Source organism: Dendrobates tinctorius, unplaced genomic scaffold (genome assembly GCF_039654945.1).
Source record: "Dendrobates tinctorius isolate UK_male_01 unplaced genomic scaffold, ASM3965494v1 ptg000449l, whole genome shotgun sequence".
Classification (NCBI taxonomy): Eukaryota; Metazoa; Chordata; class Amphibia; order Anura; family Dendrobatidae; genus Dendrobates; species Dendrobates tinctorius.
The window spans coordinates 1,467,320-1,485,655 of NW_027362111.1; the positions used below are offsets into that span (position 1 = coordinate 1,467,320).

Genomic DNA, 18,336 nt, shown 5'->3' on the forward strand with positions numbered 1-18,336 from the left:
GAAACTGCAGTCATTGGACATTTTTAGTTACCTGCTATTCCTTATTTTTGCATGATCGACCCAGTCCTCATACCGTACTGGTGAATAGCATTATGGCTTGTGGCATTACGTGTAGATCTGTGATGTATTTTCTGGCATTATGTTTTATGAAGTATTAGTCAAAAGCTTGAAGATATTTTTAAATGAAAATGCCACACTGCCTGCCCACTTGTGATGCCTTCAACCTCTCCAAAATTTTCAAGGCTCCACTTTCCGGTGGGAGGAACAAACTTGGGGATATTTTAGGATTGCTTTGATGTGTTTTTTTGGACAGGATGAACCAGTATACATTCATGGCCGAAAGTGTTGGCACTGATGAAGTATGAAAAGAGTATTTCTCTCAGGAAATATCTGCAATTGCACGTTTTGTACAAATGTTTTTTTACTTTGTGTGTATTTGAACAACACAGAAAAGGACAAATTGGACATAATTTCATACAAAGCTCCCAAAATGGGCGGGGAAAAATTATTGGCACCTTTCCAAAATTGTGGGTAAAGTCTGTTTCCAGCATGTGATGCTCCTTGAAACTCATCTGTGGCAAGTAACAGGTGTGAGAAATATGAGAATCACACCTGAAACCAGATAAAAAAGGGAGATGTTGACTCAGTCTTTGCACAGTCTGGCTGTGTGTGCCACACTATGCATGGAGAAGAGAAAGAGGAGAAGAGAACTGTCTGAGGACTTGAGAACCAAAATTGTTGAACATTATCAACAATCTCAAGGTTACAAGACCATCTCCAGAGATCTTCATGTTCCTTTGTCCACGGTGCACAGCGTAATCAAGAAGTTTACAACCCATGGTACTCTAGCGAATCTAGCACTGTTGTTCTGGGATGTATTAAGAGAAGCATACAGTCTAGATCACGTGAAGTCATTATTTCCCTCTACTCCTCCTTGGTAAGACCTCACCTGGATACTGTGTGCCAGTCCAGGGCACCACATTGTAAAAAAGACATTGGAAAAGTGGAGCAAGTTTAGAGAAGAGCTATCAGGATAGTAAGCGCACTGCAAAGTACATCCTTCGAGAAACGGTTAAAAGATCTGGGAATGTTTAGCTGCAAAAAAGGCTAAGCGAAGACTTAATAGGGGTCTACAAATATCTGAAGGGCTGTCACAGTGTAGAGGAATCATCATTCTCATTTGCACATGTAAACACGAAAAGCAATGGAATGAAACTGAAAGGGAGAAGATAGAGTTTAGATATAATAAAAAACTTTTTGACAGTGAGGGTGATCAATGTGTGGAACAAGCTGTAATGAGAGGTGGTGAGTTCTCCTTCAATGGAAGTCTTCAAATAGAGGTGTGATGTACAATGTCTGCAAGATATGTTTTCTGTTGCAATGTGCTACAAATCCTCCATTTTGTGAGAAGCTGCCTGCCAGTGTCTCAGTTACATTGCACACTGAAGCAGCTTCCCTTCCCCCAAGTGCCATAAACCAATTTCCTGTCACCCCATTTGGCTTCTCTCAGCTGGAAAAAAAAGTGCGGGAAAAAGGTCTTTGTTTGAAATAAAGGTTAGAAGTAAACCTTTAAGAGCCTGCCCTGCGAAAACCGTACAACATAGAGATATAATAACCATATCTCTGTGATCCGAGCGGTCCCAGCTCCGCTACAGTGTCACTTCCCAAGTCCTAACATGTCGAGAACATGAGATATGATTTGTCCCCAAATGGACGATCATATCGCATAGATGTTTGAAGTTTTCTTGATGGGCTCATTACGCTGGGAAACATGATACCACTGATGAGTCCATACCAGCTTCTCCCATAAAGTTATAGCTAATCTAAGTTTTGTAGCCAAAACATAACTTGGATGAGAGAGGTGGGATCAACCCAGAATGCACCTCTCCGTGATGTCACATAGGAAAGTCTATAAGGCATTCCCTGGGCAAACCAGCTCACAAGAGCTCCAATCCTTGTGCTGAGCAGAACCCAGATGAGCAGAGACGTGCAGCTCCGCCTCCACCCCCCTTAAAGCCACATGGGATGCCTAACAACAATTGACTAAATGTGAGTGTACCTTCTTCTTTCATCCACTTTGCTTTATACTTGTCTAATGTACATATTTTATGTCTCAATTTTATAGCAACTTTTATCTGTAATCACTGCCCTACTTTTTCGGGGAATAAATGATATAATTATTTAGATCTGTCTCCATGCTCTAAGAATCGAACTACACGCCTTTGTTAGATAATCGCTACTAATTCAAGGGGTTTGCCACGGACCCTCTTAATTTAACACTGTGAATTAAGTAACCGTGACTGGTGGCAGCGCGTTGTGTACGGCTATTGCGGCTTGCTGGCAGTACAGAAGGGTCTTATATTGCTGAATAAGGGGCTGCGGCCACTGCATTGATAATTCCCTTACTGCAGAAGCCCAATTGCCGGTTCACAACAGGCAGTCCGTCCGGCGACTAATTATCCTAGGTGCAGTTCCCTGACTGACCTGAGGGTAAGGGGGGCGCCGGAGAGCTGCGAGTTCCAAAGTGGAACTGAGAAAGTGGGATATACATAAATCCCCGCAGTACTTGGAAGATTGATAGCAGTGGCGGGGCATCCAAATTAAACCCCCCTGCGGCAAATTGTAGAGTGAGAGTAGCTTGCTGGATATTTTGGTCACATGGTGCCAGTGGTGGGATAACTAAGATAAGCCCCAACTGTGCCTGTGATAGCCGTGTGCCGGCAGTGTGTCTCGTCCCTCCGTCCGCTGATACACCCGTGTCAGTGGTGGGACTGTGACATAGTGGTGACACAGGGTCCGCTGTCCGTCGTGTTTTGGTGGCAGTGGGACCCCCGTTAGTCGCCCGTATTTGGGCGAACGGCCGTGGGCTATTAATCACATATTGGTGGCAGCGCGGTGGGATAATCCTAGAGCATTAGTGATTTGGTTTGAGCAATCATTCCTCTCACTAAAAACCTGCACGGTTCCTGCAGGAATCCTGCATCATAGGTTTTGGAGAACAGACTCAGTGGTTACTAGTTCTGAGACATATGTGTGTACGTACAAGTATTCCCTCCCATTTCTTCGTTTTTTGTTTCTATCTTTTATTTGGCAACCATGGCTACGTGGGGAGAATCTTATTATAAGCAGCTTAATAAGGACATCCTGAGGTCCCTGTGCACGTCAAAGCAGATTGATGTCGCCGACAAGACCAAAGCCCAGTTGGTCGCGGCTCTAGTGCAATGGGAAGAGAGCCAGGGCGCAGAAGGCAGCACCAATGCCGATGGTGCAGCCGCAGGGGTCCAGATGGTGCAGACCGCCAGCCGGGAAGTCCTGGACCCCTATCTGCAATTGGCTCTACAGCAACTCCCTGCCGAAGACCATGTTGGACGTCTGCAGCTGATCCAGCAAGCTCAGGAGAGAGCCGAGCGCCAAGCAGAAGCTCAGAGAGCCCATGAGCTGGAGATGCTCCGAGGGGGGTGGAATGCCCCCACAGCTCGACGCAGTGAGCCCAGCAGCGTCAAGACTCCTAAACCCCGGCCAGAGCATTTTCCCGTGATGGAAAAGGATGGGGACTTGGACACGTTTCTGCGAGCCTTTGAGAAAGCCTGCAGACAGTACCGACTGCCCGAAGACCAATGGGCCAGGTACTTGACCCCAGGGCTAAAAGGCAAAGCTCTGGAGGCGTTTGCTTCTCTTCCGCAAGCGCATGATGATGACTATCGCGCCATAAAGGAGGCGCTGATCGCCAAAAATCGGCTGACACCTGAGGTATACCGAAAGAAGTTCCGGCACCTCCAACGTGGCCCACATGATAGCTACAGTGATGTGGTGCAAGGACTCAGGACCCACCTTGACCAGTGGATCCATGGACTGTCCGTTGAATCCTTTGAGCAGCTACGGGACCTGATGATCAGAGACCAGTTCCTGCATCTCTGCCCAGCTGAGGTCCGACAGTTCATCCTGGACCGCGAACCAACGAACGCGGAAAAAGCGGCGCAGATCGCCGACAACTACGAGGCCAACCGGAAGCCAGGTCGACTCGGGGGACCAAGAGCACCCCGTGTTGTACCTGAGCCGGAAACTTTTGCCGAGGGAAGTGGCATACTCGACCATCGAGAAGGAGTGTCTGGCCATGGTGTGGGCACTGCAGCGTTTGCAGCCCTACCTGTACGGGCGCGCCTTCACGGTGGTAACTGACCACAACCCTCTGAGCTGGTTGCACACAGTGTCCGGAACCAATGGAAGGTCGCTCCGCTGGAGCCTTGCCCTTCAACAGTACGACTTTACTGTAAAACACAGGAAGGGCAGTGAAAACGGCAATGCCGATGGGTTGTCCCGCCGGGGCGAACCCGCTGAGGTGCGCATGGCCGATTACCGAGAGGTAATGCCTCCTTAGCGCCCTCTTAAGGGGGGAGGTGTGATGTACAATGTCTGCAAGATATGTTTTCTGTTGCAATGTGCTAACAAATCCTCCATTTTGTGAGAAGCTGCCTGCCAGTGTCTCAGTTACATTGCACACTGCAGCAGCTTCCCTTCCCCCAAGTGCCATAAACCAATTTCCTGTCACCCCATTTGGCTTCTCTCAGCTGGAAAAAAAAGTGCGGGAAAAAGGTCTTTGTTTGAAATAAAGGTTAGCTGTAAACCTTTAAGAGCCTGCCCTGCGAAAACCGTACAACATAGAGATATAATAACCATATCTCTGTGATCCGAGCGGTCCCAGCTCCGCTACAGTGTCACTTCCCAAGTCCTAACATGTCGAGAACATGAGATATGATTTGTCCCCAAATGGACGGTCATATCGCATAGATGTTTGATGTTTTCTTGATGGGCTCATTACGCTGGGAAACATGATACCACTGATGAGTCCATACCAGCTTCTCCCATAAAGTTATAGCTAATCTAAGTTTTGTAGCCAAAACAAAACTTGGATGAGAGAGGTGGGATCAACCCAGAATGCACCTCTCCGTGATGTCACATAGGAAAGTCTATAAGGCATTCCCTGGGCAAACCAGGTCACAAGAGCTCCAATCCTTGTGCTGAGCAGAACCCAGATGAGCGGAGACATCAGCTCCGCCTCCACCCCCCTTAAAGCCACATGGGATGCCTAACAACAATTGACTAAATGTGAGTGTACCTTCTTCTTTCATCCACTTTGCTTTATACTTGTCTAATGTACATATTTTATGTCTCAATTTTATAGCAACTTTTATCTGTAATCACTGCCCTACTTTTTCGGGGAATAAATGATATAATTATTTAGATCTGTCTCCATGCTCTAAGAATCGAACTATACGCCTTTGTTAGATAATCGCTACTAATTCAAGGGGTTTGCCACGGACCCTCTTAATTTAACACTGTGAATTAAGTAACCGTGACTGGTGGCAGCGCGTTGTGTACGGCTATTGCGGCTTGCTGGCAGTACAGAAGGGTCTTATATTGCTGAATAAGGGGCTGCGGCCACAGCATTGATAATTCCCTTACTGCAGAAGCCCAATTGCCGGTTCACAACAGGCAGTCCGTCCGGCGACTAATTATCCTAGGTGCAGTTCCCTGACTGACCTGAGGGTAAGGGGGGCGCCGGAGAGCTGCGAGTTCCAAAGTGGAACTGAGAAAGTGGGATATACATAAATCCCCGCAGTACTTGGAAGATTGATAGCAGTGGTGGGGCATCCAAATTAAACCCCCCCTGCGGCAAATTGTAGAGCGAGAGTAGCTTGCTGGATATTTTGGTCACATGGAGCCAGTGGTGGGATAACTAAGATAAGCCCCAACTGTGCCTGTGATAGCCGTGTGCCGGCAGTGTGTCTCGTCCCTCCGTCCGCTGATACACTTGTGTCAGTGGTGGGACTGTGACATAGTGGTGACACAGGGTCCGTTGTCCGTCGCGTTTTGGTGGCAGCGGGACCCCGTTAGTCGCCCGTATTTGGGCGAACGGCCGTGGGCTGTTCGTCACAAGAGGCTGGACAGACATCTGTCTGAGATGGTTCAGTGAACCCTGTATTGAGCAGTGGGTTGTACACGATGACCCTGGAGGTTCCTTCCAACTCTAATATTCTATGATTCTATCTCTCTGGATGTGGACGGCAGAGAAAAATTGATGAAAGGTTGCAAAGCAGGATAGTCCAGACGGTGCATAAGCAGCCCCAAGTTCCAAAGAAATTCAAGCTGTCCTCCAGGCTGAGTGCATCAGTGCAAACTATTCATCCACATTTGAATGAAATGCTATGGCAGGAGACCCAAGAGGACCTCACTGCTGACACAAAAAAAAGCTAAACTACAATTTGGCAAAATGTGCAAGAGTAAGCCAAAATCCTAGAGGTTTTTGGTAAAGCACATCAATATACTGTTCACCGAAAATGGAATGAGGCCTACAAAGAAAAGAACACAGTACCTAGAGTCAAATATGATGGAGGCTTAAAGATGTTTTGTGGATATCAGTTTCCACTTCTCTATAAAGGGATAGAAGCGAGGCAGAAGGTTCGTGCTCGTCTCCATCATCTTTTGTTTTCGTACATGAATATTAATAGGGCATGACATGAGGATTTTCCAGTGACAGATGGCTGTGTGGGGGGCCATGTCCACGGTCGACCACGCAGGGAGCAGGTGTCTGTACGCTCTCTATAGTGGCATTATTGGTCTGCGTCCCCCGGACACACCATTGGACCCTGCATCCCTCCTTCATATACATAGTTTTTGCTGCGATATATTTGATTTACTGATTTCTTCCGTATTCGGATGAATAATATCACATTATGATTGGTTTGTTCATGACCGCATTCTAACTTTTAGTATCATTGTAATATAGGTTGTTCTGGCATATACCTCGGCTCCGGCGGTGTCACTTCATTACCTTTAGTTTGGATGATCTCCACATTGCCATCTTGTATTTTGCCTACACGATGAAAAGTCGACAGACAACAGGGAAAAAAACACGAAACATCAGAACAAACAATGAACAACATGAATAATTGCAAAGAATAAATGTAAAACTGTAAACGGCTCTACAGCTGAGACTGGAGGCTACGACCATCGTTACATGTGCGTAAATCTCCAGATCTGCAATGTATGCTCCTATACATGTGCTATATGTGTCTCCTCTCTATACAGTGTGGATGTACTGCTGTGTTTCCCTCACTATATACACAGAACTGAGGAACATAGGCAAAACGTTACACCGGGAAGTCATTACACCGGGACATCATTACATTGGGACGTCATTACACCGGGGCGTCATTACACCGGGAAGTCATTACACCGGGGCATCATTACATTGGGACGTCATTACACCGGGGCGTCATTACACCGGGAAGTCATTACACCGGGGCATCATTACATTGGGACGTCATTACACCGGGGCGTCATTACACCGGGACGTCATTACACCCAGACATCATTACACCGGGGCGTCATTACACCGGGGCATGTGCTGTCTGCATTCCCCGGTCCTATGACATTGTTATACCGGGGCTTGTGCCATCTGCATGTCCCAGTCCTGTGTCGTCTACATCCCCCATGATGTCATTACATCGGGGTGTGCTGTCTGCATCCCCCGGTCCAGTGACATCATTACACCAGTCATGTGCCGTCTGCATTCCCGGTCATGTGACGCCATTACACCAGTCCTGTGCCGTCTGCAACCCCCGGTCCTGTGACATCATTACATCGGGGCATGTGCCATATGCATCTCCTGGTCCTGTAACATCATTATATCGGGACAAGTGCCGTCTGCTTTCGCTGGTCCTATGACATTGTTACACTGGGGTGTCTGCTGTCTGCATCCCCCGGTCTTATTACATTGTTACACTGGGGTGTGTGCCATCTGCATGCCCCCATCCTCTGATGTCATTGTCATGCCCTCAGCCACAGACCCGGTCTCTCATGGAGAGGGAGACCGGCGCTCCTCACGCGGCGCTATGCAACTCACTCACCCTGTCCGTGGGTCCAGACGATCTGCAGCTCTGTTTTCTGCTAGTAACCTTAAAGCAGCAGGGCACCTCTTCTCTATTAGGGCTGGCTGTGCGGTGATGGTCTGTGCATACTTAAAGTCCTCACTTCATTTGGGAGGTGCCTGGGCAACTTTGTGTTTTGTTCTTAGTTGTTGTTCTCAGGTCCCAGATCAGTGCTTGCTTATTCTGTCTTGCCTTGTCTTGCCTGAACTAATATCCAGTGTTTTTCGCCTAGTGTAGTTCTCCCGAATACCTACCATCTTCCTTTCGGACACTGTATCTTTGGGCCCTGCTGGTTCCCATTCTCCGGTTCCCTGGACCTTTTGCTCCTACTCTCCCAGTACCACTGTCCCGTTTTGGTCTGACCCTCTGGTCAGGTTCCTTGGCTGTGTCAGGTCTAAGCCTGTATAGGAGTTCGCTCGCTGGAGCGCCCTCGGGTGTATTCTGTGTTTCAGCCCAGGGGGTTCTCCCTTTTGGGTTCAACTGCTTTAAAACCTGAATAAAACTTTGCTGATTGATCTGACATCCTTGTCAGGCTGGTCACTAGGGTTCAGCTTCCACAGAGTTCTCTGATGTCTAGTGGGTTCACTAACCTTGCTCCGCCTGCCTTGGCATGACAGTTTTTACAACGGGGCAAGTGCCATCTGCTTTCCCAGGTACTGTCAAGTCATTACATCGGGGCGCGTGCTGTCTGCATCCCCAGTCCTGTGACACTTGCATTCCCAAGTCCTATGACATTGTTACACTGTGGCGTGTGCCATCTACATCCCCCAGTCCTGTGACATCATTACACAGGGCCGTGTGCCTTATGCATCCCCCAGTCCTGTGACGTTGTTAAACTGGGAAATGTGCCATATACACCCCCTAGTCCTGTGACATCATTACACAGGGCCCTGTGCCGTCTGCATCCCCAGGTCCTAGGACTTCATTACACTGTGGCGTGTGCCGTCTGCATCCCCCGATCCTGTGCTGAGGCATCCCCAGGTCCTATGAGCTTGTTACACCGAGGTGTGTGCCGCCTGCATCCCCCGTTCCTATGACATCGTTAAACCAGGGAGTGTGCCATCTGCATCCGCCAGTCAAGTACTGTCTGCATCCCCCCCGTTCCTATGATGTCATTACACCAGTCCTGTGTCGTCTGCATCCCCCGGTCCTGTGACATCATTACACCAGGATGTGTGCTGTCTGCACCCCCCAGTCCTGTGACGTCATTACACCGGGATGTGTGCTGTCTGCACCCCCCAGTCCTGTGACGTCATTACACCGGGATGTGTGCTGTCTGCACCCCCCAGTCCTGTGATGTCATTACACCGGGATGTGTGCTGTCTGCACCCCCCAGTCCTGTGATGTCATTACACCGGGATGTGTGCTGTCTGCACCCCCCAGTCCTGTGACGTCATTACACCGGGATGTGTGCCGTCTGTCTGCACCCCCCAGTCCTGTGACGTCATTACACCGGGATGTGTGCTGTCTGCACCCCCCAGTCCTGTGATGTCATTACACCGGGATGTGTGCTGTCTGCACCCCCCAGTCCTGTGATGTCATTACACCGGGATGTGTGCTGTCTGCACCCCCCAGTCCTGTGATGTCATTACACCGGGGCATGTGCTGTCTGCATCCCCCGGTCCTGTGACATCATTACACTGGGGTGTGTGCTGTCTGCACCCCCCAGTCCTGTGACGTCATTACACCGGGATGTGTGCTGTCTGCACCCCCCAGTCCTGTGATGTCATTACACCGGGATGTGTGCTGTCTGCACCCCCCAGTCCTGTGATGTCATTACACCGGGGCATGTGCTGTCTGCATCCCCCGGTCCTGTGACATCATTACACTGGGGTGTGTGCTGTCTGCACCCCCCAGTCCTGTGACGTCATTACACCGGGATGTGTGCCGTCTGTCTGCACCCCCCAGTCCTGTGACGTCATTACACCGGGATGTGTGCCGTCTGTCTGCATCCCCTGGTCCTGTGATGTCATTACACCGGGGCATGTGCTGTCTGCATCCTCTGGTCCTATGACATCATTACACTGGGGTGTGTGCCGTCTGCATCTCCTGGTCCTGTGACATCATTATGTCGAGACGTGTTCAGTCTACATCCCCCGGTCCTGTGATGTCTGCATTCCCCAGTCTTATGACATTCTGGGGCATATGCCGTCTGCTTTCCCTTGTCCTGTGATGTCATTACATCAGGACGTGTGCCATCTGTATCCCCGGTCCTGTGACATTGTTACACTGGGGCGTATGCCGTCTGCTTTCCCTGGTCCTGTGATGTCATTACACCAGGGCATGTGCCATCTGTATCCCCGGTCCTGTGACATTGTTACACTGGGGCATATGCCGTCTGCTTTCCCTTGTCCTGTGATGTCATTACATCAGGACGTGTGCCATCTGTATCCCCGGTCCTGTGACATTGTTACACTGGGGCGTATGCCGTCTGCTTTCCCTGGTCCTGTGATGTCATTACACCAGGACGTGTGCCATCTGTATCCCCGGTCCTGTGACATTGTTACACTGGGGCGTATGCCGTCTGCTTTCCCTGGTCCTGTGATGTCATTACATCAGGACGTGTGCCATCTGTATCCCCGGTCCTGTGACATTGTTACACTGGGGCGTATGCCGTCTGCTTTCCCTGGTCCTGTGATGTCATTACACCAGGACGTGTGCCATCTGTATCCCCGGTCCTGTGACATTGTTACACTGGGGCGTATGCCGTCTGCTTTCCCTTGTCCTGTGATGTCATTACATCAGGACGTGTGCCATCTGTATCCCCGGTCCTGTGACATTGTTACACCTTGGTGTGTGCCGTTTGCATCCCCCGGTCCTATGACATCGTTACACCCGGACCTGTGCAATCTGCATCTCCTGGTACTATGACATCGATACACAGGGGCATGTGCCGTCTGCATCCCCTGGTCCTATGACATAGTTACAATGGGATAGGTGCTGTCTACATCCCCCAGGGCCTCTGGGGTTTGGGTCCTCCTGGATGGCGGGGGCTTCCTGGGTGGTGAGGTCCTCCTGGAAGGTGGAGACTTCTTGTGTGGCAGGGGCTTCCTGGGTGGCGATGTCCTCCTGAGAGGTGGAGGATTCTTGGGTGGCGGGGGCCTCCGGAGTGCGGACCCCACAGCGCAGCGTATTGTACTGTCGTCTAGGTGACTGCACCTCATATGTATCAGTGACATTTCTATCTAACCTGTGAGGAATGTGCAGAGGAAACTCCTGCTACCCCCGACTGAGCAGAAAGTGAAGACATCACTTATCATTAGCCCGCACTATACGGAGGAGGACAATGGCTGCTTACACACGTGAGCGATGAATCATGGGAAATGTAGTGGGTTGACATACCATTCACTAAGTTGGCATTGGCATTATCAGTGGCGTTTGCCCCTGCGGCACCATCTGAAGCTGCAGGAAGGTGACGGGGTGGATGAGTGGAGCCGACTGTGTGGAATTTAAAGAAATAAGAGAATGAATTTAACTAAAAGACAAGAATGTAGCAAAGAAAATGTAAATGAAGACATAAGGTGTGGTGACCGCTGCATGTACAGTCACCCCCAAAAAAGACTCCCAGGAACACCGTGCTCCATTGTGCCCTCAGTTATACTAACCCCCTAGTATTGTAATGGGGGTCCGATGAGCAGATCCTGCACCCACAAATCATGATCATTCAATAAGTCCGTCTCGAGGTCCAATCGCTCCGTGCACCCCCCACAGGCCGCGTCCCACCAGTCTGGGGGTCAGCTGCACATTAACACATTGCACTACATGGGGCATTTATTCCATATATTCCCCCTGAGCTGCAACTACGGCGGTGTCAGAACAGCGCCGCCTCCCCTGAATGTGCCGTCCAGTCCCGTTCACCAGAGAAGACATGCTAGTAATGGCCAGACAACCACTTCTTCCCCCTGGGCCTGACGGGGCAAAGTCTGACAACTGGCTACTGCCTGACAATACGGTCTATCTGAGCAGCGATGTGTAGCAGTGTGCGTAGCGTTGGTCCCGGGGGTCACGTCTACACGTCTCACACTACCTGGTACATTGGCGCCATCCTCCTTTTTCACACCTGTGTGATGATGATGAAAACAAAATAGAAATAGGATGTTATACACATGGCGGGCACACGAGTCCGATGCAGTGATCATGGCGGCACGGGAAGGCGCTAAGTCCACAGCTCACCGTCCTCATCTCTTCATCAGCACATAGATGAGACATGCCAGACACAGCAGAATGGGGACACTCACCTTTCTTCTCTTTCTTCTCATCCTCGGATTCACTGGCCCCTAACAAGGTGAATATGATTCCAGTCTGGGAGTTCACACCTACGGCAGTGACGAGCATTCTCCCCGATCCCTCCATCACATGGGTGCCTGGAAAGGTGACAGCCCATCAGTCACAGGGGCCACATACATGTGTCTCAGGGAGGATCAGTAAGAAAACAAATCTATGTCGGCTTGCTTGCCTTGACACAGAGGGCTCTCTCTCTTACTGGCCCACCTTGGCGAGCTGACATAGAGGGCTCTCTCTCTTACTGGCCCACCTTGGCGAGCTGACATAGAGGGCTCTCTCTCTTACTGGCCCACCTTGGCGAGCTGACATAGAGGGCTCTCTCTCTTACTGGCCCACCTTGGCGAGCTGACATAGAGGGCTCTCTCTCTTACTGGCCCACCTTGGCGAGCTGACATAGAGGGCTCTCTCTCTTACTGGCCCACCTTGGCGAGCTGACAGAGGGCTCTCTCTCTTACTGGCCCACCTTGGCGAGCTGACATAGAGGGCTCTCTCTCTTACTGGCCCACCTTGGCGAGCTGACAAAGAGGGCTCTCTCTCTTACTGGCCCACCTTGGCGAGCTGACAGAGGGCTCTTTCTCTTACTGGCCCACCTTGGCGAGCTGACAAAGAGGGCTCTCTCTCTTACTGGCCCACCTTGGCGAGCTGACATAGAGGGCTCTCTCTCTTACTGGCCCCTTGGTGAGCTCACATAGAGGGCTCTCTCTCTTACTGGCCCACCTTGGTGAGCTGACAGAGGGCTCTTTCTCTTACTGGCCCACCTTGGCGAGCTGACAAAGAGGGCTCTCTCTCTTACTGGCCCACCTTGGTGAGCTGACAGAGGGCTCTTTCTCTTACTGGCCCACCTTGGCGAGCTGACAGAGGGCTCTCTCTCTTACTGGCCCACCTTGGCGAGCTGACATAGAGGGCTCTCTCTCTTACTGGCCCACCTTGGCGAGCTGACAAAGAGGGCTCTCTCTCTTACTGGCCCACCTTGGCGAGCTGACAGAGGGCTCTTTCTCTTACTGGCCCACCTTTGTGAGCTGACAGAGGGCTCTCTCTCTTACTGGCCCACCTTGGCGAGCTGACATAGAGGGCTCTCTCTCTTACTGGCCCACCTTGGCGAGCTGACAGAGGGCTCTCTCTCTTACTGGCCCACCTTGGCGAGCTGACATAGAGGGCTCTCTCTCTTACTGGCCCACCTTGGCGAGCTGACATAGAGGGCTCTCTCTCTTACTGGCCCACCTTGGCGAGCTGACAAAGAGGGCTCTCTCTCTTACTGGCCCACCTTGGCGAGCTCACATAGAGGGCTCTCTCACTTACTGGTCCACCTAGGCGAGCTCACATAGAGGGCTCTCTCTCTTACTGGCCCACCTTTGTGAGCTGACAGAGGGCTCTCTCTCTTACTGGCCCACCTTGGCGAGCTGACATAGAGGGCTCTCTCTCTTACTGGCCCACCTTGGCGAGCTCACATAGAGGGCTCTCTCTCTTACTGGCCCACCTTGGCGAGCTCACATAGAGGGCTCTCTCTCTTACTGGCCCACCTTGGCGAGCTGACATAGAGGGCTCTCTCTCTTACTGGCCCACCTTTGCGAGCTCACATAGAGGGCTCTCTTCTTACTGGTCCACCTTAGCGAGCTGACAGAGGGCTCTCTCTTTTACTGGCTTATTTTAGTGAGCTCACATAGAGGGCTCTCTCTCTTACTGGCCCCTTGGTGAGCTCACATAGAGGGCTCTCTCACTTACTGGCCCACCTTGGTGAGCTCACATAGAGGGCTCTCTCACTTACTAGCCCACCTTTGCGAGCTCACATAGAGGGCTCTCTCACTTACTAGCCCACCATTGCGAGCTCACATAGAGGGCTCTCTCTCTTACTGGCCCCTTGGTGAGCTCACATAGAGGGCTCTCTCACTTACTAGCCCACCTTTGCGAGCTCACATAGAGGGCTCTCTCTCTTACTGGCCCACCTTGGGGAGCTCACATAGAGGGCTCTCTTGCTGGCCCACCTTAGCAAGCTGACATAGAGGGCTCTCTCTCTTACTGGCCCACTTTGGCGAGCTCACATATAGGGCTCTGTCTTACTGGCCCACCTAGGCAAGCTGAGATAGAGGGCTCTCTTATTGGCCCACCCGGGTAAGCTGACATAGCTTGCTCGGGTAGGTCAATGAGAGGGACTCTATGTTAGTTCACTCGAGCATAGCAATGACAGAGAACCCTCGATGGCAGCTAACTCAGGCGGGTCAGTGAGACTGGACCATCCTGCAATTTTAACATATAGAGATTTAAAACACACATGTCTGCTAACAAAATCCTCCCGGATCATGGAGCATGGAGATCCTGCACACAAATGGGTCCAGGACATTCTCCATCATGATAGGGCATAACTCTGCTACCACTCTCGATGAAGAGAGGGTATTTATACCTGTGATATTACCCTTGATGAGGGGGCAAGAGGGTATTAATAGCTCTGGTATCACTCTCATGAGGAGAGAACATCAAAAGCATTTGGTCTACCCTTGATTCACTCTGGGCATCTATTGCCCTGGGTTTCTGGTCTTGTTGATAATCTGTCCTTGGGTGGATCAGTGAAGAGACATCAGTCATGGTCTCCATGGATCGGAGGATGAGCCACCATCTCGCTCTGGTGGAGCGTCTCTGCTCCGGGTTGTACATTACCTGACAGAAGCATGGGATCTTTATCCACAGATTTGCGGACCTGATCTGACTCTCCGGTTAGAGAACTTTCATCAATTTTCAGATCATTCCCCTGAATAAAGACGCCATCTGCGGGAAGCAGGTCCCCTGAGGATGACAGAATCCAGATGAATGTTTACCTTTCTGTCTGATGAGCTGATCAGCAGCAGCCATAAAACCTACCGTATTTTACTTGTGCAATGTCTCCAACCACAAGTTCCGCCACTGGAATCTGGATGACCTGAGCAGCTCTCACCACTGTAAACTTCTGCTCCTGCTCAATACGGCTTTGGAGACCTCGGAACTGCTTTTCTTTACTCCAATCATTGAAGGCAGTGACGAGCACAACACAGACAACCGAGAGAAGAATAGCAGCTCCTTCAATCCAACCTGCTTCTGCTTCACCCTCATCTTCTGTTCCAGCTGCAACTCCACCACAACCTGCAAGGAATTCACAATGAGAAGCTGACCACCTCTGTTAGCCATACTCTGAGCCACCAATCAGACTTCTTCAGTATACAGAACCCTGAGCATTCATGAAGACCTAATTTATATGCCACCCCAACACACAAACTCATCCTCTGCATGTCATATCCTTGACCATTCAAGGACACCTTCCCTCTACACATGTAATACACACACTCCCCCAGGGTAATATCAGACGTGTAATACAGACTCTTCCCCCATGTAATATCACATGTGTCCTACAGACACTCCTGCGTGTAATATCACACGTGTAATACAGACACTCCCTCCGGTGTAATATCAAACGTGTAATACAGGCACTCACCCCATATATTATCACATGTGTAATACAGACACTCCCTTCTTGTAATACAAACACTCCCCTGTGTAATATCACACGTGTAATACAGACACTCCTGCGTGCAATATTAGACATGTAATACAGACACTCCCTCCTGTGCAATATCACACGTGTAATACAGACAATCCCTTGTGTAATATCAAAGTGTAATACAGACTCCCACCGTATATTATCACACATGTAATACAGGCACTCCTGTTATGATTGGGTCACCGAGGAGGATAGCAGGCCCAGGCTAAGCCACAGAAAACCAGAGAGGTTGGTAACTAAGCAGATACAGAGCCCTGATCCTATCCACACAACTAGCAGTAGCCGTGGAGCGTACCTACGATGATCCTAGACGCCTTGGCACAGCCGGAGAGCTAACTAAGCCTAAAGCAAGGAAGGGGAACTCTAAACTGCCCAGGAGCAGACCCCAAAGGAATAGATCACGCCCAAACATATATTGTCGGTGAGACAAGATAAAAACACAAACGCAGTCAGAAAAACAGACTGAGCAAATGATGGGGCCCTCACTGACTTGACTAGACAGGAAAGGAAAGACACTGTCTGCAATCACGCAAAAAACCCTGCAAAAAGTCCAACATGTCTGATGCACAAAAACACTGAAGTCGCACGACTTCGCCCCCACTATATCAGCACTGTGGTATATTCTGAAAGCAAAGCAAAAAGAGACCAATATAAAAGGGGACAAAACAAACTGGCACATGCAGTAACATATGGGCGGTGATTCAGCACAGCCCCAGCCGGAGCTAGCTGACCCGCACAAAGCAGAGATAAACAAAACCAGATCAAATGCAAACAGAATAGCAAATGAATCACTTAGCTGAACCATGCAGGGACAGAGCAGGAGATATCAGACTTCAGGAGGCACAAGAAGACAATCACCAGCAGGGATAGAGTCAGCTGTCTTAAATCCCAATCAGAAACCCCAGATCTCCAATCGTCTTCCTCATCATCAGGTGGCAAGCCTCTGTCAATCAGATCAGCCCCACTACCTCCAGCAACCACCAGAGAGAGCCCAGAAATAGAACTCTCAGTCTGACCAGCTCCACTATCTTCAGTAATCACCAGAGGGAAGCCAGAGAGAGAATTCACAACAGTACCCCCCCCTTGAGGAGGGGTCACTGAACCCTCATCCACGCCACCAGGCCGGTCAGGATGGGCCCAGTGAAAAGCACGAACCAATCTTTCGGCATGAATGTCAGAAGCAGAGACCCAAGAATTATCCTCCTGGCCATAACCCTTCCATTTGACCAGGTACTGGAGTCTCCGTCTAGCCAAACGAGAATCCAATATTTTCTCTACCTCATACTCCAAATTACCTTTAACCAATACAGGGTCAGGAGGCGCTGCCATGTGAACTACTGGCTCTACAAACCTCTTCAACAAGGATTTATGGAACACGTTATGAAGCTTAAACGTAACTGGAAGAGCCAAACGGAAAGAAACAGGATTAAGGATTTCCAAATTCTTATAAGGTCCAATGAATCATGGCTTGAATTTTGGAGACGCAACCTTCATAGGAATATTCTTTGAAGACAACCAAACCATATCACCCACTTTAAACCGGGGACCAATGGTCCTATGCCGGTTGAAAAAACCGTTGGACTTTTTCCTGAGAGTGGGACAACTTATCCACCACTTGGTCCCAAATCTGCTGCATTCTCTCTACCACAGAATCCACACTTGGGCAGGACGAAGATTCCACCTGACCTGAAGAAAATCGAGGATGAAACCCAAAGTTACAGAAAAAGGGCGACCTCATAGTGGCAGAACTAGCCCTATTGTTTACCGCATATTAGACCAAGGGCAAAAAAATGAGACCCAGTCATCCTGATCAGCAGATATGAAACAACTCAAATAGGATTCCAAAGTCTGGTTTGATCTCTCAGTCTGCCCATTAGTCTGAGGATGAAATGCAGAGGAGAAAGATAACTGAATTTCCAGTTTGGAACAAAAAGCTCTCCAAAATCTGGAAATAAACTGGACTCCTCTGTCCGACACAATGTTCTCAGGAATCCCGTGCAACCGAACCACCTGTTGTAAAAACAAGGGCACCAACTCAGAAGAAGATGGCAACTTTGGGAGTGGTATAAGATGGACCATCTTAGAAAATCTATCACAGATCACCCAGATAACAGTCATTCTCTGAGAGATAGGAAGATCAGAAATAAAACACATTGAGATATGAGGCCATGGCCTCCTGGGCACCGGCAGGGGCATCAACAACCCACTAGAAAGAGAACAGGGCTTGGACCGAGAACAAGTTCCACAGGACTGCACAAAATTCCTGACATCACGAGATAAGGCAGGCCACCAAAAGGACTGACTCACCAAATCTCTGGTACCAAAAATACCTGGATGACCAGCCAACGCGGAGCAATGAATTTCAGACATTACTCTCTTCCTCCACTGGTCAGGAACATACAATTTTCCCATAGGACAACGCTCAGGTTTATCCTCCTGAAATTCCTCCAGGGCACGTCTCAAATCGGGTGAAATGGCGGAAAGAACTACACCCTCATTTAGAATGGTAGTAGGCTCGGTCACATCAAGAGAATCCACAAAGACACTCCTAGAAAGGGCGTCCGCCTTAACATTCTTAGTGCCCGGAAGAAAAGA

The 18,336-nt window shown here is 49.8% G+C and overlaps 1 protein-coding gene across 7 annotated transcripts in view; it reads right to left on the bottom strand.

Moving 5' to 3' along the window:
* The window catches only part of ATP2B2 (ATPase plasma membrane Ca2+ transporting 2), a 660,007-nt gene that overhangs the window by 380,448 nt on the left and 261,223 nt on the right, over window positions 1-18,336 (bottom strand). For 4 of the 7 annotated variants that reach the window (XM_073564307.1, XM_073564309.1, XM_073564310.1 and 1 more), the window contains exons 6-11: window positions 15,069-15,326; window positions 14,868-14,993; window positions 12,170-12,295; window positions 11,959-11,991; window positions 11,274-11,369; window positions 6,833-6,874 (exon numbers count right to left, since the gene is read on the bottom strand). In XM_073564307.1, the coding sequence (XP_073420408.1) occupies window positions 6,833-6,874; window positions 11,274-11,369; window positions 11,959-11,991; window positions 12,170-12,295; window positions 14,868-14,993; window positions 15,069-15,326 (681 nt within the window). The remainder of the gene's footprint in view (window positions 1-6,832; window positions 6,875-11,273; window positions 11,370-11,958; window positions 11,992-12,169; window positions 12,296-14,867; window positions 14,994-15,068; window positions 15,327-18,336) is intronic. The other 3 variants (XM_073564311.1, XM_073564308.1, XM_073564306.1) reach the window with 2 other exon arrangements.